The 24,896-nt window shown below is 43.1% G+C and overlaps 2 protein-coding genes across 9 annotated transcripts in view; both read right to left on the bottom strand.

Moving 5' to 3' along the window:
* The window catches only part of TNIP1 (TNFAIP3 interacting protein 1), a 53,925-nt gene extending 44,310 nt beyond the window's left edge, over positions 1-9,615 (bottom strand). For 6 of the 7 annotated variants that reach the window (XM_035105682.2, XM_060271632.1, XM_035105689.2 and 3 more), the window contains exon 1: positions 6,510-6,634. The gene's annotated coding sequence lies outside the window, so the exon portion shown is untranslated. Of the gene's footprint in view, positions 1-6,509; positions 6,635-9,591 lie in introns of those variants that run through there. The other variant, XM_035105686.2, reaches the window with a different exon arrangement.
* An 8,634-nt stretch (positions 9,616-18,249) lies between these two features.
* The window catches only part of ANXA6 (annexin A6), a 37,727-nt gene continuing 31,080 nt past the window's right edge, over positions 18,250-24,896 (bottom strand). Inside the window, exons 21-26 of one of the 2 annotated variants that reach the window (XM_035105693.2) lie at positions 24,424-24,441; positions 22,495-22,588; positions 21,713-21,808; positions 20,186-20,244; positions 19,403-19,525; positions 18,250-18,642 (exon numbers count right to left, since the gene is read on the bottom strand). In XM_035105693.2, the coding sequence (XP_034961584.1) occupies positions 18,583-18,642; positions 19,403-19,525; positions 20,186-20,244; positions 21,713-21,808; positions 22,495-22,588; positions 24,424-24,441 (450 nt within the window). In that variant the 3' untranslated portion in view covers positions 18,250-18,582. The remainder of the gene's footprint in view (positions 18,643-19,402; positions 19,526-20,185; positions 20,245-21,712; positions 21,809-22,494; positions 22,589-24,423; positions 24,442-24,896) is intronic. The other variant, XM_035105694.2, reaches the window with a different exon arrangement.

Here is a 24,896-nt window from a genome sequence, read left to right as displayed (position 1 = left end):
GCGCGCAATTAAAACAACAACAACCACCTTAAATGCAGGTCTAAAAAATTTTTGGAAGTCCGACAGGGTTGCAGTTTTCTGACATTCATACTAACACTTAGGTTTAGAAAACAAAATCACAAGAGGTCAATGAAGGGTGTATGGAAAGGATATGACACAGGATGAGAATAAAAAGTACATGAGGCCAGGGTGTGTGTGTTAAAAATAATGGAAAATGGATCAACATTGCTCCGACTTATGCTGGCCAAGATCTAGTATGCCGATATCTGGACGCAACTGCAGCAGTTGGCAACATGCTTCCTTCCTCCTACAAGTCATGCCTTGCTCAACCTGAAAGAAGGTACACTGACCTTTGCATTGAAAAACCCACATGCCTACGCACACAAACATAGCAAAACTCCATGTGCTTCAGAGCATCAAATGTGGGCAGGACCTGTCAAGTCTTTTTAGAATTAAACTTGCAACTCATCTCTGTTCCATCTGGTAACAATAGATCATGAAAAACAAAAGCGATTCTTCTATTTACACACAGAGAGAGCAAAACACAATTCAGAGAACAATTTTAATTTTACTAAAGAGATTGTAGTTAGAGAGAAACACATTCACAAACTTTCAATAGGAACTGCAGCTTCCCATGGCTTCCGGGTTTGAAATTAGCAGGGCGCCAGGCACATTTTGCGCCTATTCTCGATTTGTGAGCACCTCAAAAAGTCTGGATGCCATTTTTTTGTGCCTGGAAGACACTCAAGGATTACTGAAATGTATGTGCTTTGAAGCCTCAGAGTATATGTTAAGGAGTATGTAAAGGAGTTTAACAATAAAGAGTAGAGTGTTTTGAAAACTGAAGTATGGTACTAATGTTTTTAAACATGTATTAACAATTTCTGCTAAAATGTGATATTAGCAACATGTCAACAATGTGTCATTTATGTAAATTGTGTATTAGTTCATGCTTATCAAAATAATAAATGAAAAGTGTTGCTGCCCCCTCCCCCATGGCGACTAGACATTCTGTTTTGGCGCCCACAACTCATGTCCCAGAAGACATTTGGCTCCTAGTTTTTCTATCCCAGTTTCTAACACTGCTTGGCTTTAGAATTTTGTTTATCAGACATCCCTAATAAAACACAAAGTTCAGAAAAATGTCGCAGAGAAACACAAAATTGCATTAAGCACTTCCCCAAAGTTTAGGTCCCGATGCAATAGATTCTAAACCAGACTGCAGAAATTGTGGCTCTCCAGATGTTCCTGAACTATAACCCACATCAGTGCCAGCAAGCATGGCAAATGGTCAGTGAAGATGGCAGTAGCAGTTCAGCAACATCTGGAGGGCCATAGGTCCTCAAACAGAAAATCTACAAACAGAAAACCACATGGGTAAAAGAAAAAGAGCCTGTCAGGTACCCAATCCTTTTTGTGTCAAACAGAATAGAAACAGCCAGCAAGACCACAAGTTCTGATCAACTTAGCAAACACACCATAATAGTATTAAAATTAGCACCTCTCTTCACACATTTATAAGCATCACATTTAGCCCTCTCCAACTCTGTGCAACTTGCAATATACAAATTCTGTTGGTAATTGTCAATATAGATCCTCCAAGTTTGCTGCAGGCAAAATAAACTTCAATTAACCATTTAAACACTACCACCCCCTTATTAGACTTTCTGAAGTCACTAAATATTATATACATCACTTAGAATCACATGAGCTCCACATATGTTCCACACATATATTCATTGAGAAACTGATGGAAAACACATAGATACACATATATTCATTGAGACAATAGCTATTACTGACAAGAGCCTAGAAGCAACAATAACACACTTCCCTTTTCTCTTGGGTTCACTAAGCACATGCCTGCATGTAACAAAGCTAGGTTTTACCTTCATGAATGCTACAGCTTAGAAACTCAGGATATCTCCATCAGAATGCTACCTTGAAGTGAAACCTTCCAAGATTATTTCATTCGCAAGAGGAGAAACTATGAAGCCAGCTTTGCTTACAAGAAAGTATAGATTCATAATTCAATAGCCAAAATTCCATCTGCTACATGGCCAGAGTAACTACTCATGTAACATTCTGATTACCTGAAAAAATGCAGGAATACCAAACCATTCAAGTTTGGGAAGACTAGGCAATTCACACAACCAACAGCATTGCTGGAGGAGACTAACAACATTGACATATGTAATCTACCATAATAATGCCATCATTGGGATTGCTTACTCATCACCAGAATTTCAACACAGTATTACATTATTACTGTGGTAGCGTTTGGTCATCTGTGCAACATAAGTGCCAAGAACAAACATAGCTTGGGGGAATGTGTGTCCCTGAGATTGCTCATATTGCTAAAGATCTATAGGAAGAAACAACTGGTTCTATGTTCCAGAATCGAAGCAAACACATCCACAAAAACAGCTTCTATTTTATAAACAGAATATTAGATTAATAAGCAAAATGTTATCAGACATTTGTAAAGGCATTTTCTGACTTGCTACTTTCTGCACACTGCAATTCTGTATCAGCTTCACGTGATACACAACTGATCTATGGGCTTGTTTGTTTTTAATGGTCTATTTAAAAAAACAGCTAAATATCCATTCACAATGCCCAGAATATTTACAAAATGTGCTTGTGCCCTGCTGGAAGACCACTTCAGCAAATTTCTCATTGGAAAAGTTTAAGTGGAAATACCTTTATTCCATTTTGGTGTATTTCAGTAGCAATTAGAAAAGGAGAGTAGACACTATGGGGGCATCTAATTTTTTAAACAATATTTACAAATTCTGCTGGCCAAAATACCTCAGCATGTATCAGCTATTGGAATTAGGGCAAATAGCTGGTGAGAATCATTTCTATCCTTTATTTATCCTTTCTTTTTTCATCAGTCAACTAGCCAATACATAGTTAAAATTTTTAGAAGGGCATGCCTACTCTTTCTCAAGAGTAGAAAGGTATTGTTTGGAACCAGACATATGTTAACAACACTCATTTTCTTTTGATTCCTGTTTCATTTAAAGTTACTGACAATGAACCATGTGCCATTATTTGGGCTTGCAAACCAAATACAAGGTTGCAATCCAATTTCATGCACATACAGTAATACCTCGGGTTACGAACACGATCCGGAACGGATCGCAGTTCGTAACCCAAATAGTTCGTAAACCGAACGTGACCCGAAGCGCCATTTTGCACATGCGCAAAGCGCGATTTTCGCGTTTTGCGCATGTGCAGACCGCGCGTGCCGCTTCTGCGCATGCACGCGCGGCGACAACACTTCCGGGTTTGCGCAGTTCATAACCCGAACTGTTCGCAAACCGAGGTGTTCGTACACCGAGGTGTACAACTGTATTCAGGCATAAGTCACACAGGATCATTTACCGGTACTCAAATAAGCATGCATAGACCTGCAGCTTTAGAGTCACTATCATGTACAAAGTGAAACCACTAAACCTTGGCTTCATTTTCCCCAACTGCAAAACATGGATAATACCTCCTTTCGCTATTTTGAAAAAGAAAAGTAGCTGAAGAACACAAAAGTGATATAAAAAGCCAGAGTAGTGTGATAGCCATAGTGATAGCTTCAATTCCCTGCTCACCCAAGAAGCTCACTAGGTAGCCACTATCTTTCAGTCTAGCCTACCTCATAGAATTGCTGAGAAGACAAGACAAGATTGTACAACACTCTGCATATCAGCCAGAGCTCTTCGGGAGTTAGGTAGGACAGAAATAAATACATAAAGTTAAGGCTACAATCCTAATCAGTGGAGGCTACAGGAACAGGATTGGGCCATAGGTGTCATAACCCAGGACCTAAAAATTTGAATGAGCACCTCCCTGTGCATTGAGATCTTCCAAGGAGGCTCTTCCTTGTGTCCCCATCTGGTGTTATTAGTTATGTGGCCATGGTGACACACCCACTCTTTGGAACGCCTTAGGGGTATGGTTGGCACCATACCTTTGAGCATTGAAAACATATCTGTTTGATCAGGGTCTTGGTGTTTCTAAGTTGTAATACAGCTAGTCAACTCTATGAAGAACATATTTGGTTTATACTAGTAGTGCAACAGTGTATTGTAGTCTTAATCATGTTTTCTTCGTGTTCATAGAATCATAGACTTGTAGAATTTCAATTCTACAATGGAAGGGATCCTGAGGATCATCCAGTCCAGGGGTCCCCAAACTACGGCCCCCGGGCCGGATGCGGCCCAATCGGCCTCCCAATCCGGCCCGCGGCGACCCCCGCTGCCCGCTGCCGCCGCCCGCTCTTACAGCGCGCGGCGCGGCGACGATCAGAAAAATGGGCAAAAAATCGCCGAAAATCCATTTTGCGCATGCGTATGGGCCTCTCCCGACCCAGAAGAGGTCATTTCCGATGCACTTCCGGGTCGGGGGAGGCCCATACGCATGCGCACAAGCGATTTTCGGCGATTTTCCCCCCGCCCGTGTGCGTGTGCGCATGCGCACGGGCGCGCACTCCCCCGCCCTCCGGCCCGCTGCGCGCGCACTCCCCTGTCCTCCGGCCCGCCGCGCGGTCGGCGCGGCGGGCACCGGCCCACTGCGCGGTAAGTCTGGGGACCCCTGATCCAGTCCAACCCCCTACCATGCAGGAATACGCAGCTGTCCCATGTGGGGATTGAACCTGCAACCATGGTTATCAGCAATGGCATGTGGTCAATGGACTAGGGGTACTAGGTTAGTCCCTTAAATGTCCCGAGTAAATTAAAATATTAAAGCCTGTCGCCTCATTCCCAAAGCCCAGGAGGTCACGTGCACGACATCACCCATTGCCCTCACAAGCTGGCACCTCTGGCCCTGATGAAAAATGTCACCGCTTGCCACTGGTTATCAGCACTATGCTCTAACCACCTGAGCCATCCTGTGATGTCTTTTAATCTTATAATAACAGGTCGTTATTGCATAGCATTGTGATTCAGTGCTTATATTGATGTGCCTTCATTAAGGACAGACTAAAAATCCATTAATAACATAATGCACGAGCAACACTCAGCAAATCAGTAAGTAATTTTACTTATTTATGTGGAATCGCAGTCTGGAACAATCTTTAAACCCGAACGTGTTTTTCTCAGCACAACCCAAGGCATGACCACTCAGAAGTTAATCCAACTGAATTCAATGGTGCTTACCCCCACATAGAAAACTGTAGCCTCATTAAAGCAAAATATATGACCAGTGCCAGATTTACATATAAGCTAAACAAGCTATAGCCCAAGAAATTTAAAGGGGAAAAAACTGGATGTACATTTCCTAAATATAAGATAAAAAACAAATAAAATAAAACCTACATACAGCAACAATGTTTTGTGTTGTGTAGGCTCCTATGATGTAAGTAATGGGCCCCTGCCTGCTAGCCTGCCCCCTAAAATATCACTGGTTTGCTCATTTCTATATATAGGGTGCCTACATTTTGCTATTTATAATTATTAGTAGTTTGCATCATATATTTACACCTATTATTATTTCATGTTATAGCAAGTTTCTAGAGACTAGATTATGAGTCTTTGTAAATTGTGTTTCTAAAGGAACTTTTGTTATTGCCCAATGCCAATGTGTTTGCATTATTAAGTTTGTTATGAATAAAAAATCATTTTAAGTTAGAGTTTGATACTGTAATTATTTCACTATTAAAATACTACTTCTTAATTGTATTTCACTATTAACATACTACTTCTTAATTGTATTTCAGTTCAACAATTACTTCAATAAAATACATATTTTGTTATGTGCAAATGGCTTTAGAGACCTATTAGGTCCATAAATTACCATATATTCAACACAAAAAACAGCGACAATTCGTTGTTGACAAAGGACAGCTGGGCATATAAAGGGCCCCATTAGCTTCAGTAGTTTAGGGCCTCACCAAACCTAAATCTGACCCTGGATCTGACCTCCTTTTAACAATCACTATCCTGCGAACATGACCTGAGAAGCATTCTGAGTTACTGCCACTGTGGAGAGCCTTGAAAGAAAGAAACCCTTCAGTCAATTAAACAAAACAGGGGCAACCCCTGAGCTAAAATCGCGTTTGTTATCCAGCACTATGGAGTGTGACAGCTTGCCTGTTGATAACTCCAATGGAGATACAAACATCACACAGGTGCGTTTATGAAACCTTGCCTTCAGCATGAGCCACTTGTGCTTGCGTCCTGCTGTTAACGTTGCAAACAACTCTTCCCACAGAACATAGAATCCACCAGGCACTGGGAGAAATGGGGTTTCAACTTTTATAGAACTTCAACCCCTGACCTCCCCGCTTTAGGGAGCGGGGCTTCCGTTCTTAAGGTAGGCAGGGCTGGTCCCCGCCTCTCAAGAAAACAACACAAGCCCGTTGCTAAGGATCCATCCCATCCGACCTTAAGTGCAAAGCATCCCTTCTGTTCCCCACAGAGACAAGGAAGGAAGGAAGAGGGGGACCGTTTCTTTGCCCGTAGGAAAGAAGAAATGAGGCTGGCTTGGGGTAATGGATGCTCCAATCCTACCTGCGGGAGATCCTGCGACGGGGACCCAGTCAGCTCCCGGATCTAGTGGGATGTGAGCCGCGGGCATCTCCCCTTTCCCCCCGCCCTCCCCCCTCGGCTCTCGCGCTCAGCTTCCTCTCTCTCTCTCTCCGGGCGGCTGAGGAAGGAAGCGTGAGTCAGAAGGACCGCCCACTCTGGAATTCCCCCGGCGCGTGATTGATAAGCCGAGCGGCTAATCAGAGGGCTGCTTCCTCCCACCGCCACCGCGCGCGCGCACGGCGTCTCGAAAAACCTCAAGAGAGCGAAGGGAGCCGCGAGCCCGAAGAAAGGAAGCGGCGGGGCAAGGGGAAAGCCCGCGCGGGCGGGCCGGCGAACTCAGCTGGCATCGCCGACAAGGGCAATTGATAGGCAGGTCGCTTTCTAGCCTAATCCCGCAGGATGCTGACTTTGGGCTTTCATTTGACTTTCTTGTGCAATGTTTTCTTCTGGAATTGGTTTTTTTAAAATATCGTTTTAATGCAGGTTGTAAACTGCTTTGTGATTTTTTTCCCTCCTTAAAAATATAAAACGGTGCAGAAATAATAATAATAATAATAATAATAATAATAATAATAATAATAATAATAATAAGCAAGCTGTGCAATTGCCTGTCCTCCCCCATGTGGTGTTCGGGGGATTCCATGGAAGTTCTCTATATAAAATAGTCTGTTTCCTTTTTAAAAACAAAGCTTTACTTGACCCAATGAAAGAAGTCTCCATGAGATTTTTCTTCAATCTTTATTAGGGGAATTGCAGAGCATGAGGGCCACCAGTAGTCTTCTTCTTTGGCAGTCACTCCCATAAACACGGTTTTAAAAGTAAGTCTGTAAGTGACTGGAGGCCAATTCTGGATCCACACCTCCTTCCACAGTGGGGACATTGGTTTCCGGGTGGGAGTTGATCACGGTGAGGGTTTGCCAAGCGTGCCTTCCTCTTAGCACGTTTCTCCCCTTCATCCTGAGTTCGAGCGTCTTCAAAGCCCATGGCACCTTTGGTAAAGGCTGCTCTCGCAGGCCAGTGTTTCCCAGTTGTCAGTGTTTATACTACAGTACACTAGTGGTTAAAAATGAAATTAAGCAAGCTTCCAGATTCCACAGGATCCCTCTTCCAAAATGAGCATGAAATAAAATGGGGGTGCCCTTGGGGTGAGCCTTGCTGCAAGGGTTTTTTATCTAGGCCTATAACAGAGGTGTAATAAGATGGTTCTCACAGGCTTGGCAGGGCTGCCTTTGAGCTAGCAGTGTCCCAGACACACTTTTAGCTTTTGAGCAAGGTTTTCACTAGCCCCGGTCCAAAAGCAGCATTGCAACCAGATGTAGCTGGGGGGGGGGTGGTGGTGGTGGTGGTAGATAATATGCTGGCCATTATCTCTTTTTTAAAAATCTGCCTGTATGTGCCTGGCTGTAGAGAGAAGGGAGCTTCTGCACCTTTAAGAGTTGAATAGAAGAAGGAATTTTGGCGGTGCTGCTTTATCATGTGCTGCAGGGATTGGGAAAGTGGTTCCAAAGAACTTTCCTCATTTGCACAACCCACTTGAGGTGCAGGAGCCCTGCCCTGCTGCTGCATGGCATGTGGTCACCTGAGGAGCGCCCAGCTTCTAAATTATATGCATAGAAGAGATAGAAGTCATGAAAAATGGTGGTGAGAAATGGGGCGTGGTTGGGTTTTTGAAAAACAGTACTTGTATTAGAAAATCAACCTTTTTCTCATACGCACATACACAACCTACCTGGTCAATGGAAATAGCAGGAGGAAGAGGAGTCTGTCCTCTTGGCTAATAATAATAATAATAATAATAATAATAATAATAATAATAATAATATATTATTATTATTTATACCCCGCCCATCTGGATGGGTTTCTCCAGCCACTCTGGGCGGCTCCCAACCAAATATTAAAAACACAATACAGCAATACTGCTCTAAGTTCTTCTCCACCATTTGGATCCTTTTTTCCTGTCAGAGCAGGAGATGTTGCTTATCATTAATAATGTTCAGTGCTGGGTTGATGCTGGTGTGGGTAGGTTCCCCGCACAGTTCTTTTACCTTGCCCTTCTTGCCAGAGTGCAGGACATATCATAGCAATCTTAAAACGATATACAAATAACATAAAAAAGTAACAGAAATTCCAATCAGTAACAAACTTTAAAATGCAATTCAGAGGATAATAAATTATACTGAAAAGTGTAGGGAACTACTGTACTGGTGAGCTGAATATATTTTATGTTAACATTACAAATGTGGAAAGACCACCAAATCTCAGTCAGGAAGGACAGTGCTATAGGTGAGGGACACCACCAAGAAGCTTGATGTAGGATTTCCAAAGGCTACCTTCCACTAATGGCTGCATGAAGAGGGCAGATCTTCAAAGCACGGACTGGAAACTATGGAGGTAGGTGCTTCTTTAAGCTCCCGTTTGGGGAGCCTTCAACTCTGATACATGAATTAATGAGTTCCTCTTGCATTTCTCAGAGCTAAGGTGTTTTCTAGACCCACCAGTAAATCTCTTCTCTTCTCTTCCTTTTATTCCAAGCCCAGTGATTATCAAGATTCTCTTTTTATTCCCCATGCTTGTGCCATAGGAAAAGTAGACAGAAAAAACCCTTCTCATTAGCTGACCAGCTGGCCAGTTTGACCAAGGCTGCTCAAATAAACATTGGTTTGTTCATAGAATCACAGAACTGTAGAGTCGGAAGGTACCCCGGTGGTCACCTAGTCCAACATCCTACAACGCAGGAATCTCAACTAAAGCATCCATGAGAGATGGGCACCCAACCGTTGCTTAAAAACCTCAAATGAAGGACATTTCACCACCTTCCAGATAGTCTGTTCTATAAACATGGACTCTCATATGATGTGCTTCCTATACTAGGTCAGAGGCAAAGAACCAACAGTATACGTTCTTCTAACTCACGAGCTGGGAGTAGGGAGCCAGCAGGGAGTAGAGAGAGATTTCAGCTTCTTGTGATCAAATTCTGAGCTATATACCACAAGCTCCGTAACTCCCTCCCAAACTCCCACCATGTCCAAAATAAGGAGTTAAAATGTCTTCTTTGACTACTCACTCAGATAAGTAAGAGAGGGGGGTCCAAAAGATCCTTTCGGGGTGCTTTAATCGAATGTGAGGAAGAAGGCACGCCTAAGCTTACTTTTAGCTTAGGAGATGGGGAATTCCCCAGCGGAGGCCATAGACAGCTCTTCTTCGGTGGTTTTTGAAGAGGATCCAAAAGTAATTTAAAGGGCTCCCCTCTAGCCCAGAGGGGTATGCTGAAGTACGTCACCATTCAGTGAATAATCCACTGAGGAAAAATGTGATTCAGTTTTGGAAAGACTATTATTCCATGCCACATTCCTTAAAGGGCTACGTATTCTAACCACAAAGCTGTTTTATTGTTCCTGAGGAAAGTCTGCATGATTGATAGGCCTCTATAACCAGGTATTCCAAATCCTTTGGAATATAGAAATGACTACCATTTTAATTTTGTTAACATTACAGTGTGACATGGGAGATCCATGACCGAGGGTGCATCCAGACTGCAAATATTTGAGGGGTGAGATTCAATCACATACCCTATCAGTTACAGCTGATAGGGAGGTCACACACACACAAAAGCCCCACTTCCCCCAAAGACCAGACTTTTTGTGATAAGGAAAGTGATGGGGAAATAAAGCCATCAAGCCTCCCAGTGGAGAAAATAGGGGAAGGATTTATGTCATGGAAATGGCAGGAAGAGAAAGGATCAAACCCTTCCTCAGTGCCTCTGGTCAAAAGCCTGTTGCTGTTTTAAAAAAGAAGTTCGGAGATCCAGTCACAGATGAGTCCAAGCCACAATCATTTTAGGGCCTGAGGCTCCAGGGTTGCCACCTGACTTGTATTCTGCCGTCATTCCATGTGGCTGACAGGTGGCAATTGGGAAAAATGGAAATCCATGAAATGAAGGGTCAGAAAAAAAAAAAGGGCGCTAGGAAGGATGGAAAAAGGAAGAAAAGAAAAAACCATTTGTCCCCCACCCCTTTGCATCTCAATATTAGAAGAGGCTTCCCATAATTAAATGATTTTTCTGCTGTTACAGTCTTTGGCCTCTGTCAAATCACAGCATATAAAGTCTTTGAGAAAAGTAGGGACATTGGCTCGGCATTCAACCCACAAAGTCAGGATCTACCTTTTGCAGCCAGTGTCTGAAGATTAAGAGCAGTGCTCATAGAGTGTAGACAGCAACCCAGGCATGTTCAGATCTCATGGGGAAGCTTGATCCTCCAGATGTGGTTGGACTGCAGCTCCCATTAGCCCCCCAGACAGTCAGGTCCAACAACTTCCAAGAGGTTTCACACCTTTGCTTTACAGCAGGCATCCCCAAACTGCGGCCCTCCAGATGTTTTGGCCTACAACTCCCATGATCCTTAGCTAACAGGACCAGTGGTCAGGGATGATGGGAATTGTAGTCCAAAACATCTGGAGAGCCGAAGTTTGGGGATGCCTGCTTTACAGCATAAAGTCTGCTGGTGGATAACACAGCAGTATTGCTTTATAGCTAGGGTGCCCATGTGTGTCAACCTTTACAGATGACACTGCTCTCTTTGAAAGGCTGTCAGGAAGTAAGTCTTTGAAACCATTCTCTGCTTGAAGGGCTGTCCTGCTGAAGTCTTTCTTTAAAAAAAAACATATAAGAAGGGAGAGCAGGAGCCTTGAAGATGCTCATCAACGGTTAGCACCTGGACAGCAAATTGAAAAGGCCACTTTTCTATTTAAATTATGGAATGATTTCTAAATGTGCAAGTGTACATATGAAATAGCATATGCATATTTGTGTCTATTTTTGTCCTCATGTTGGGGTACGTGTGCCTTTGACAATGCAAAGCAGGCCACCCTATATATGCACAATCCAGAGTAAAATTCTTTTCAGCAGTGAGCATATTCTTGCAGATGTATTTCTGTGTGCATGTCAGTTTCCCCACACACATGTGCACATGGCAGCGCAAGATTGAATTACCAAAATGCAGTCAGTTCCTCAAAAGTGGCAAGTGTGGGTATACCACGTTGCTACAGATGCTTCCAGCCTCTGATAAATTATTAGCTGGACAGATTTACCCACAAATGCCTGACTTCTTTTTCTTTTCTTTTTTCAAAAAATGTTTATTTGGTTTTTCAGATTGAAATTTTACAGTCACATGTCCAACATACAACATAAAAACAAGATCCCAAGGAATCTCTTGGACTTTCCTTCTCCCCTTTGTGCGTCCTGTTATTAATCATTTCCTCCCGCATCTTTCTTAATAATCCAAATCTTTTATCTCTTCATTGTATCCAAAATTCACCATTAAACTACAAGTGGTATTCCAATCCTACTAACAATTTTAACTGTTTACAATGGTCTTTAAGATAAGTTTAAATTTTCCCCACTCTTTAGACAATGACAGTTCTCTTTCTCAAGCTCTAGCAGGAAGACTTTTCATTGCCTACAGACAGCCACCCAATCTTAAACAACTCCTCACCCACAATAATACAACCACCAGACTTAACATGGACACTGGTACCAGAGCCTGAAGTTTACTCTCTTCAAAATGGTGCAGTTCATTACAAATATAGGTTTTCATCCTCAGTTGTTTCATGTGAAAGAGATGGAGGATGTAGATCCCTGAAGTATTCCAAAGTACTTTGTTGAAACCTATGTCTTTGCTTACAATTGCCATTTTCTTCGCAGTTTTGTCCATTCATACTTTACTCAAACCTTTATAACCACCACTTTCCCCCTCTCAGTGTTTCTCCCTTCTCACTCTCATGCCATGACCACTGCTGTAGTATAACCTGCCTTCGCATTTGCTCCCCAATCCCGCCCTGACCTCATGCAAATCCAGGATTGTGATGTGGCACTAGAAATCTTCCAATGGGACTTGCGTGATGACATTCTTACATTTTTATTATATATAGCGAGAAATTCACAACTCAAAAGAAGGCACAAATTTGTCATAATGCTACCACCACCACCACCATGGAATGAAGCATTAACATCCTTCGTAATCAGTTTGATTTTGGAAAGAAAAGCCTGTCTTCTGCAGGACAGGATGGATGTTAGGTAACTAAAAAGGAAAAAGGGGCTGAACCCACAAAGTCAAGAAGAAAGCTGTTTGCACTGCCTGCCAGTTCACATCAGGAGTGGGTTTTGTTTACCCCTTCAGTTTGCTCTGTTTGGTTGCTCTGGTTTGAAAGAAAGCAGTGAAACAAAATGATGACGCCTTCTGAGCCTAGCGAGGAAGTTTTGGTCAAGAGAAGGGGATTTCCAGAACACAGAGATATGCAAATCATGTACTTGGGTTAATCTGAGTGCATTCTGAACAGGTCCAATACAACTGATTCTTGTGAACTTACAGAAGGTGTCTAGTGGCTCAGGGGAATGCAAAGAGTACCACTGGGGTAGGCGAAAGCGGTATTAAAAGTCCAGGGGAAGAGAAGAATGGAGAAATCAGAACCTAAAGCACTAAAGGCAACGTCACTACCAGACCTGCTTGAGAGGAACCACCTATGCAAAATCTTATGGCTACCACAGATTAACCATTCCATTTGGACATTTCTGCAGGAAACCTTACTCTTGTTTTCTGGAGAAACATAGATGAATTGAGAAAATTCATCTCCCTAAAGCTCCCAAATCCTCACTACTTGCACAGGCATAGTCGCTTATGTTGCCATCATGACATTGTGGGGACATAGCTGGGTGGCAGAAAATGGTCCCCATTTCAACCACTGACATTTCCAGGTAAAAGTGTTTCAGACAGCAGAACTGGAGAAGGCATCTATCTGCCAAATATCTCATGGAATTATTGCCAACTGGAGCAGATAGGAATAGCCTGATTCGGTATAAGCCAGCTCTCTATTGCAATGTCTCCCTATAGCATCATGTTGTTTTTTCTTTTCTTTCTTAAATTGCACAGGTTTAGTTATTGATTAGAACAACCCATCCTCAACTTAAGGAAGGGGTATGGAACTTAATGGATGGGGGTCAGATTTGACCCACCATGACTTTCCCCAGCCATGCCTTCTGTCCTCAGGCCCCACCCCTCACTGGCTTTGCACCTCAACTTCTTTTACCGTATTTATTAGGACAGGATGCCCCTGATTTAGGGCCTGTTAAAATGTCTCTCAATCTGCATGGTATAGGCCTGAAAGGCTTGCAGATGATGACCCACAAGCAATGTGTGGCAAGCCAATTGAGCACACCTGTTTCACATGCAAAATGGGTGAAATATTCCTGCATTGCAGAGGTTTGGACTAGATGATCCTTGTGGTTTCTTCCAGCTCAACTATTCTATGACTCTATGGGTGCTTCCTGATGTACATAGGAATCTTGGGATGTGGTTCATGACATGACAGAATTCAAATTAACCAGAAAAGAAGGTTTGGGCCTACGCAGATCTTCTTCTTTTAAAAAAGTGTATTCTGGACTTGTTAAATTAATTCATATAACAAAAAGTCTATTGGCTTGGGTATTGCACCACCCTGTAGATAAATTAAAAGTAATTTTTAGCATCCAACGTAAATTTTATGAAAGATTTTTTAATAATTTTTATTTGTGCCTTAGAGGAATTACGATACTTTAAATGTAGGGTGTCCATGCAGCAGCCATTATTAGAGGGGCCAGGTAAAGGAATGGAGAAGGACCTTGAATAGCTGTACAGGAGAGAGGATTTCAGCCAGTGCTGTTTGTCATGGGAGCAACACCGGATGAAGTTCTCGTTTCTTCTACACAAGCATTAAAGGCACAGGACCTCTATCTTCTCCCCCACGCCGTCTAAATACTTATTAGCTAGACATGCTTCCCCCTAACAATCCCTTTCTTTCTAATTGAATTCAACTCGGTAATGTGGCTCAGCTCGCACACTTTCGGAATCTGGCTTATTTATGACCTATTGCTTGGTATCATCAAGGCATGAGAGATGAAGCCCTCTGGGCTGAGCAGGTATATTCAGTGGCTGGAATGCATTTGCCAGGGTGAGCAGGTTCATACATACCGGTAGTAAAAACCCTACAGGCAAGAGATGTGTCTTGAACACCTTAAAAATAGCAGTTTAACCCCCCACCCCTGCTCCCACCCCCGGCATGACTAGGTGACAAATCTCTTGTAGTAAGATTCCAAAACAATGCCTGTTACCCAGCAGCTCTTTGCTATGTTTCGGCTCCTGTGCAAAGATGACGTTATCTTGTGAGGATTGTATGTTTCGTTTGCTCTCATCAAATAATAAGATGCTAAGATAACTCCCAGGTTTTTCTAATCAGAGCTGATATTTACACAATCTGCAGCTTGATACAGATGGCGGCAGAACTCGAGACAGGTGAGGAGGAAGAAAAACCAGAAGGCATGACTAGCATATACTTAAAAGGACATGCCGTATCCTGCAACGTTGGAAGTACTTTTGCAACACCCAAGTTCCAAGAGTGCCACTTGTTTACTTATGTTCCAGGCCCAGTGCTTTTTTTCTGGGGGGATGAATACCCCTAAACATTTTGTGAATCGAAGTTTTGCCTCGTTGAGGAGCAGTATTTCAATATGAGTAGGAAAATGAGAGTACCCTTAAACATTTTTTTTTTGGGGGGGGAAGCACTGGTTCCAGCTATTTCTTCCTCTGGCAAATCAGTTTCCAATCCCAGCAAGCTTGGCCTATGGGCGGCGGGGGGTGGGGGGGTGGAGGTGGAGTTGTTGTCCAACACCATATGGAGGGTGGCAGCTTCCCCATTCCTGCCCTATAGCAAACATTCCTTCTAGAGTCTGCTAGTGGTCAAACTGATGTGAAATATTGTTGCCCGCTGACTCAGGGAGGATAATGCTCCAGACATCTGGATGCAGCATGAAGAGAAGAATTATAGTTGGTGGGGTTTTTGTTTTGTTTTAAATGTTGCAACACACAAATAATAATTTAGCTTTTCCTGGAAGTTTTATCTGGGCTGCCCAATTTGAGACGAGGACATGCAACGACTGTGAACCTGTAACCTTTAGCAACGGTGGTTTTTTCCTGTGGGAACTATTTAGGGTATTGTTTTCTCATGACTTCCGTTTTCCCTTGCCTTCCTTAAAATATATTATTTGCTGTCCTCATTTCTCCTAAACACTAACACATTCTTTCCTGTTGCGTCGCTTCGACACAGCACAGCCCTTAGCGGAGGCAGGAGCTGGGGAAAAGAAGGGACTAGACACTAGAGATACAACCAGCAAAGAGGAACTGGCACCTCACTATAGCAGAACATTGATCTTTTCTTGAGGACAGGGACCTTTGAATGTGAAAATGTGGGCTGTCAGCTTTGCCTTTCTTGCACACACAACCCTACCAAAACATTCCTTAGGAGCAACATGTTTTCACCACACCTCAATTCATATTTGATAGGGCTGGGGGTGGGGGCAGAAAAAACATCGCTCCATTTCTAACTCAAGAGACAGCCAGCTGGCAGCCTACTACAGCTCAGATGTGGTCCCTAAATCAGTTATATATGCAGCTGTTAGGTGGTCTTTCCCAGAATGTTGTAAGAAATAAGTTTCCATTATTTAAACATCTTTGGATTCAAATGTGCTGTGACTGAGTGAGTGGGAGAGGCCTTCATTCCTCATGGACCACTTTGTTTCCTTTGTTGCAGGAAACGGTCCATTCTGAGAACACAGGATTTGAAATGTTTATTTAATAAATGTATACCCCGCTTCCCGAGAAATATTCTGCACAAAATAAATTCTGCTGTAATGAAAATTTTTACATTTTTTTTTTAAAAATAAAATCATTGCATGGATTAATCTAATTAATAAGGCAACAGAGCAACCCGGAAAACCCAGGCACTGAAAGGAGGTAGTATTAAAACTTTGCAAGGGATGGAGACTGCACCTCCAAAGCAACAGGGCCACTGCTGAGAAAGCCATGGCCAGATCACAATTTGGGGAAGTCGTGAGCAATAACCCCAATTGTCACTTTTGACATCGACGACAACTGCTTCCAATGAGACAAAGGGTTCAGGCAACAGATCCATGTGAAATAATATAGAAAGGGCCCAATTATAGAGGTGAGGGGCTTAGAGGTAGTCACATTTTAGCAACAAAAGAGGCATGTGGATGAGGAATGCAGGCCCTTTCCCCATTGTTACCTTCCCTCTGTAGCCCCTCACTGTTTTTTTTCTCCTAGGAAAGACCCTTCTCATATCGGAGCTTAGCTGAGGGGGGAAAGCTGTGTGAGGAACAGACAACTGGAACAAACCTTTTATTCAACAGTATGATACGCTCAAGATGGATGAATCAAAATGACTAAACATTTTTAACTCCCCACAAATTCAGTACCATGTGTCTCTTAAGTTAGGTGCGTCAAACGTGGACTAGGGAGACCCAGGTTCAAATCTCCACACTGCCACGGAGCTAAGTTGTTGACTGTGCGCCAATCATGGTCTTTCAGCCTAACCCACCTCAAAGAGTTGTTGTGAGAATAAAATGGGGGGAGGGAGTGTGTTTGGGAGGAGAGTGGTGTATGGTCCCCTTTCTGGACCACCTCAGTCTAGGAAGCTGAGGTAGAAGTGAGCGAGAGCACCATCTTGGCCCATGGTTCCAGCCCCCTTAGTTCAGTGAGAGGCCTGTGATCCCCCAGTTGTTCTTGCAAGCAGATTTAGAGACCTTCACAAACAAGTGTCTTCCACATTGGGCCTTCACATGGTCATAAGTAAGCCTGCCCAAATGAAAAACCGGAAATCTATAAGGATGAGCTGAATATATTATTATGCATGCAGCTTGGGGAAAATCCTCATGTGCAAGAACAAATATTTCAAGCTTATAGTTTCTGGTGGAAACTGAGGTCATGTTGTGAGTGATTCTACAGTTGGGCGTCAGGCCAGAATAAATAAAATAACCAGCAAGCCACTTACAAGCCTCTTTGTTGACTCTTCCTAGCTTTGGAAAGCTCCAGTACATTTGCTGTTTTATCGAGTAACTTGAATATCATGCTTATCTTGTTGCTAAATGAGAGCCCTGCCAGCTACGGTACTTGCTTGAGGGAACTGAACTCACACAAGCAAAATATGTTTACTGGTGCTTAGAACGGCCTCATTAAAAGCAACCGTTTAAATGTGGGTATGTAAAATATACAGTTCTTATTTATGATGACAGTTCTGTGAGGGTCTGTCACTATTATTCCCTGGCCATCCCTGACACACAGAATCTAACTGGAGAGGCACTAATAATGAAACATACCAATTGGCCCACTGCAAGCTGATGGGGGCGGAGCTCTTCTCTTCTCCAGGCTTCGGAGACAGGTAAGGTCTCATCTCTGCCACACTAAACTTTGGAGCAGGCATCCCCAAACTGCGGCCCTCCAGATGTTTTGGCCTACAACTCCCATGATCCCTAGCTAACAGGACCAGTGGTTGGGGAAGATGGGAATTGTAGTCCAAAACATCTGGAGGGCCGAAGTTTGGGGATGCCTGCTTTGGAGACTCAAAAGTGGAGAAGAGCCATATTGCCTTCAGGTTTCTCTGAATTCCAGTGTAAGTGAACTAGGCCCCAAATACCATTCATTTTGTGTTATGTCAGGCAGTTGCCTAACTCAAGAGAGGGTCATCACTTGTGACTACACAGCTGTGAACTGCTACATAGGAACTATGTGAGTGAGAGCTTTTTGCACGCCCAGCACCTTACTGAGAACTAGTGTCTCTTGTTTACAGGTTCTCTTCTTACAACAGAAGAGGGAAAAAGCAGACCAGAGCCTTCCGGTGGCCAGCAACGTGTAACATTTTATTTCTTTGGTTTTAAATACCTATTACAGTGCTACTTCATTGGACTTGTGTACATTACTTAGTTTTGCACCAGTTTAGACAACTCCCCCACCCACTGGACTGAGCAATCCCCGTGGTCTTTGTTGTTTGCAGTGTCAAGCTCTTCTGCAATATCTTCCCCCCCCCCCCTCCCAGACAATGTGAATCTTCTCAGTGGATCCCAAACATCCCCTGATGCTTCTAAAAGCAACAGTGATATATCTAGGCTACACATATGTGAGTGACGCCGGCACAGACATGAGGACGAGCTTCCACAAGAGTCACCTGCTGGTTACTTTTCTTCCCCACAAATGGCTAGCAAGGCTTTGCAGTAATCTCCAGAGGTGTCCTTCTGCAAAAAGAAAGGAAGACAAAATGAAAACCAGAAATGTCTACAAGTGATCAGCTTCACTGGTAAATCAGAGGATATAGAAACTTAAAAATGATCTTTTAAAGGCAATTCCAACATGTGTCTTTTGATGTATCTACACTGCAGCCTTTAAATGGATTTAACTATCATTACTTTGTGCCGGAAAAGACCCAAACTACTAGGATTCTTTCGCATAAGCCGTAACTATTAAGATGGCATAAAATGATACCATTTCTTAATGTGGATGTTATATTTCCTTTAGCATCTCCTTAATGTTGTTTGCTGATGAGTTATTCTTCAAAGAAACCTGAAGGGCTGCTTTTGAAGGTTACAGTTTTGCTCATTCTCTGTCTAGGAAAAAGCCCAGGTAATTTTGGAAGTGTACAAGCACATTGATCAGGCACCTGCTACTCATAGCAGCTGTCTGATTAGATGCTATTGCGGTAAAGCACATATGCTCATACATGTAAAATTTTAGTCTACGGTTGTTCTTACAGGAAGACACATCTCTATGGAGGAAATTCTAATGGTGTGAAGCAGTCTTACTATGACTGCACATTCTTTTTGCCACCTATGCAGACAGTTTGTATATGCTTGGGTGGAACATTCACCTGGTATGAACAGGCTGCTGTGAGTACACAACCAGTCGAAGATGTACATGAAACAAATCATAAAGGTCAGCACAGCTCACTGCACACAAACAGGCACATTTGTGCTGGCAAAAGCCAGAACCTCTCATTACCTCGATCATGTGATAGAGAGATTTGTCATAGATATCCCAAAATTCACGCCGGATGTTGAGCAGATCAATTTCACTCCTTGAGACAATAATCCTGATAAGAGTTCGGTCGTCTGTGCCAGCACCCTTGGGAGATCGAAAAACCAGTAAGAATTTTTTTAAAAAAAAAGAAAAGAAAAGAAGAGAGAGCAAGGGCAGGAAGTGAGGGGACTTTCCCGCACATTGCTATCAGCAAAATATTTTAAAAAGATGGCAACAAGCTCTATCAACCAGAGGTAGAGTGCTTTTGTTTACAGTGATACTTGGCAGATGGTAGAATGGGAGCTTCATGCTCTGTTCTGCTAATGCACATCAGCATTGAGAGACGAGCTGGTGCTAGGCACATACCAGTGCCGTCTCAGGTAGCTGGTTCACTCAGTTGTTGCTGCCACTCCCCCTCAAACTCTTTAAATCAAAGCTCTAGATTTGAAATGGGAGAATGATGCAAGCCTTGGGGTTGAGCACCGTGACTCTCATCGCCACATCTGTTTCACTGACAAATTCTCTGTTTCACTGACTCCCTTCACACAAGCAACACACTATTTGCTTAAGGGACCTCTTGATTGTTTCAGTGAATCACAAGCAGGAATTAGCCATCCCTGGCCTTCTCAAAAGCAGGCCTGTTCAGGAAACCACCCCAAGCTCCTCCTTTGCAATCAGGTGATTATTATCGTAATTAAAAAGCTACTGATCTAGCCTTTCCTTCCCTGGTGAGAATCAAAACAGCAAAGGGAGTGTAGATTTTACCTTCATGGACTTGTACAGCTTGTCGGCAAAGAAAGCTTGCTTGTTCTTGACACTCCGCACTTGAAAGAAAAGAGCAGTGCAACATGAAAATATTGAACAGGAAGCCCCATCTCAGTCAACCCCCACACCCATGTTTTTAAAGAGCTACGGTGTCTCAGGTTGCATTTTTAGTTTGTGTGTAGAAAGAAAGGAGTGGAGAGGAAAAGACAGCTCTTGGAAAGCACCCTCCCCAAATTACTATATTGAATGTCCAAATTTGGTTGACAGGGTGGGGGAAATGGTTCATGTCTGGGTCAATCACAGATGGATATAGGTTTCCAGAGCCCAGGTTTGCAAGCAGAGGGCTATAAATGTATAGTGTGGTTGCCTCTTCTCCATTAAAGAAAAAAACCATAAATACAGTATTTTTTTTAATTAAAAAACTGCATATGATTCTGTTGTTTGCAGTAGGAGGAAAGCCATATGGATGGTTGGGTAGCCACTTCCTGCTCTGTAAGGGAATTGCAAAATTTAAGTGTGCAAGGATGTTGCAAAATGTTTTAACTCTGCAGCAAGGGGCAATGCATCCAACAGGTGTTGCTTCTCTCATGACTGTTCTCCAGGCTTCTTGTCTATCCAGCGTCCTTCTCTGGACACCACTGGAGGAGATCTCTGGGTCTGCAGTGAATTCAACAGGCCCACTGACATGCTACAAGACAACTAGAGAAGCAGCCATTGAAGAAGCCACATTCAAGCTCAGTGGTGGCAAAGCTCGCAGTGGGTGACAGCCATTTCCTGTTAGTCTGTTCAGGAGAACAAGATTTCAGGCAGGTCAGCCAGCCTGAGGGAATCAACATACTGCAACCAAGCAGAAAGTCACTGATAAAGAGAGAGTGCGCTTGAAGCCTCTAAGACCTATATGACATACTGCTAAGCTATGCCAAGGGTTATGATGTCAGTGAGATTCTATTCACTGATTCTATCTAACAGCCAAGTCTCAGATGTAGGTGTTTGAAATCTGCACAGCAATCACCAAGAGCAAGTTTCTAGCTCTCAAATAGAGACTGAAAACATGCAGACAAATGTTGGGAATGGTGCATTGTACGCCAACCTAAGATTTCAGCTGGTTAGGAGGCATCCCACCTACCACCCCTTCCCCAACAGGCCAATAGCTAAGTTCCCACTGGATACATAACAAATTGCCCATATAGCCTCTCTTAGACATTAATACCATTCAACGGAATAGCTGAATTCTGTGAAATATTTTATTTTTAATATTTTTATTTATTAAATTTGTATACTGCCCTATACCCATAGATCTCAGGGCGGTTCACAACATAAAATTACAAGTACCATTTTGCAAGTGGAATACAACAGGAAATTTAACTAAGGCCTTCATCTCAGGAATATTATAAAAATCTGGTTGACTGTTGAGGTGGACTAGTTGCAAGAGCAAGTTCAGCAGGGAAAAGTTTGCTAAAGTCCACATTCAATGTGCAAGGAAAGCACAAGGCTCTTTTTTTTAATGCCTGTGCAAGACACACTCACCAATGGCTAAAAAGGCGTCGCGCACATCTCCAGACATCCGCTTGTTGATGGCATGTGCCACGTCATGGTTCGTCATCTTAACAAACTCCTGGAAGACTACAAGTATCGAGGGTAGAGAATAAGAAATCAGAATCCCCTACGGCTTTGGACTGACCTAAAAGCTAAGCTAGGGAACAAGCCAACTGTCCTCAGTGAGCAATGGGACTGGCAACAGCAGGGCCATAAAACTGCTATACCCTTGGTCCACTTCTAGATAATAATAATAATTTATTATTTATACCTCGCCCATCTGGCTGGGTTTCCCCAGCCACTCTGGGCGGCTTCCAATAGAATATTAAAATACAATAATCTATTAAACATTAAAACAGGGCTGCCTTCAGATGTCTTCTAAAAGTCTGGTAGTTATTTTTCTCTTTGACATCTGGTGGGAGGGCGTTCCACAGGGCAAGGGGAAGTATGTTCAAGGGCGATTAGGTGCTGTCACAGGGAAGTATCAAATATCAAGGTGTTCTACAGAAAAGTACAGTTGGTGAAATGAACCTCCTAACCCTGAATTCCATCAGAGGAGCAGGTGTTTTTGAGCTAAAGGAGAATTTCTTTCTTTCTTTTTTGTAGCACAACAATTGCATCAGCAGCCTCTTTCCTTCAAAGTCCCTGAGGAGGTAATAGCTGCCCTTTTCCAAACTACAATAATGCAGCCTGAGAAAGGTCAGGTCAATGAGTCCACAGCTAGGCACAGGCTCCGCAACATTCAACAAACACACCACTCCCTCCGTATTTACCTCTCCGGAGCTGGGGGTAGCTCTGCGTACACAAGATGGTCATGAAGCGTGTCTCCAGAGATGTCGAATCATCACCGGAAACATCGGACAATTTCTGTGAAACCAAAGAAGATTGAAGGGATGGGGAAGAACAGCAAAGGATTCAGGCTAGTGAAATATTTTCTTTGTTGATTCCTGAGAGTCTATATGCTATTGCATTCCTGTAAGAAGGTTGCTATGTATTCCTCCATTAATATGGCAGCAAAGATTGTGAAAGCAGCTCAGCAAAAGCTTCCGTGACTATTATGAGAAGTCTGGCAACAAGCAGAAGTCTGCCTAAGTAGGATTCTCTCCCCATATGTACTAAACATATTGCCATTTGAGCTGATCCAGTGAGAGATCACCATCAGGCTCCAAAAGGTCCCATGTGACTATAACTGAGAGACACTCCCTAATCATTAGGGTCTAATGCAGTGGTGTGGTGCATAACCTCTGGCTCTGACAGGCCTCTCCATTTGGCTTGCAAGGCTGTTTTGGTTAAGCCACATATTGGCCCTACACAGGGAGGCATATAGGACATTAAATGTGGGGCAGGTAAAAAGATGCAGGTGGGCTAAGAGGGGGATTGTAGTTGATCGGGATACCTGAAAAGTCCCATGCAGGGCACTTTGCAAGCCTTGACAATCCACTTATTGTTGGGGGTTTGCAAAGCAATGTGCCTTTGCCCACATGGGATTATGATGTCAGGTGATTGACTTGTCAAACTTGGCCTGTAGTGGTGGGGGAGATGTGGCAAGCCAGCCAGATCCACTTCCCCACTCCAGGCCTAATGGGTCTATAACAGAAGACACCCCTCACCCTTGAGAAGCTTATGAACACCTCTAAGCTATATGTAACTCTAACATCTTTTCCTACCCCTAAACGGACAACTCAGCTGGTTTTTAAAAATTTGGCCACAACAGGTAAAAAAGGAGGTCACATTTTGCATCGCCACCTGTGGGACATTAACACACAGAAAGAGCAACCATTTCTTCCCAAACACCAAAAAGGTTGTGTGAAACTGCCCTTTGACAATAAATACATGCAACACTGCAATGACAATTCATCTCCCCATGTGCTTCATATGTAATGAGAAATGTACAGCACATCTAATGGCACTCTTATGTTTTGGAACACTTACCAGGTCTCTTAACAATTTCCCCAATTGCCTTTAATTATCCTCCCTGTGCAGTTAATGGTCATTATGCAAACTTTTGACATTCTCTGCTCCTCTCTGGGTAATTTAAGAAGCATTCCCCCTCCCTTGCCTTCCCAGTTTTGCAGGCGAGAAGTGAGGCCTAAACAAGCCAACAGTAGATTTTAAAATAATTTATCCTCCCCCACTACTGTAAGGGAATGTTTTCAGGTTATCTTTGGTTGGGAGATCCAGATGAATACAGGCAGTAGGGCAGGCCCAACAGCCAGTGAGATATGGGCTAAGATGGGTTTGGCAAACCTCTGAGTGGCCATGTGCCCAACTCTAAGCAGAAGACATTCCTCCCTTTGAAGGGCTGCCAAAGGACAGTTTGCTGTTTTAGGAGCTGTCCAACACAAGCCTACTTAAAAGGTAAAGAGCCCCCCCCCCCAAAGGAAAGCAGGAGGAGCATTGAAGGTGCCCATTAGCCGTTAGCAGCTGGACAGCTATGTGAGTCTGCACATAACTCACCTGGCCACAGTCCTTCCCACTATGGCAAGATGTATTGAACTTCTATTAAAAACTTCAGCAATTTTGCATCTATATGTACATATAAAATACCAGTGCACATTTTGTGCGAAGTCACGTCCTCATTTTTGACAGTGCACAAGTGGTCGCTTTAAAAAACCTCCCTGTGATTTGGAAGGCACTGTTGTGTGAGTCCACCCCATGAGTCCTGAATAAAGTGTCAAACAACAAAAATGGCAGGCACTCACCAGGGTTTCAGCAACAACCTGACAACAGAGAGAAAGAGGGAGAGAGAGAGGAAGGCAACAGGGTCAGAGATAGGCCTGTGCAGCACTTTCTTAGGATTTCATAGATTAAAAACAGGGGCATTCTAATCTCTCAAGCCAAGATCTGCAGGCTCCCAAAAAGTGGCAGCAGATTCATTTCTCAGACCATGTGCAGCCCTTCAGATAGTTTTATGTGTCCAATTAAACACCTAAACAAAAATATACTTTTTTCTGAACAAAGGGATATATCTGTCAATGCTCAGATGTGGAAGAGGGCCAAAAAGAGAATGGAAAAGGAAAGGGAAACATATCTGCAAAGGACCTTTGCCTGGGGTAAAGAATGTTCTAATCACTCCAATGAGGAGATATGAAGAGAAATATAACAATAAGCTGGGCTGGGGTTAGTTTTAGTAGTATTATTGTAGAGTTTCAAAGTAAATAAATGCACGAGTGAA

This window comes from Zootoca vivipara, chromosome 2 (assembly GCF_963506605.1).
Source record: "Zootoca vivipara chromosome 2, rZooViv1.1, whole genome shotgun sequence".
Lineage (NCBI taxonomy): Eukaryota > Metazoa > Chordata > Lepidosauria > Squamata > Lacertidae > Zootoca > Zootoca vivipara.
Note: the sequence above shows the minus strand (reverse complement) of the source record. Positions and strands in the feature narration are given on the sequence as shown.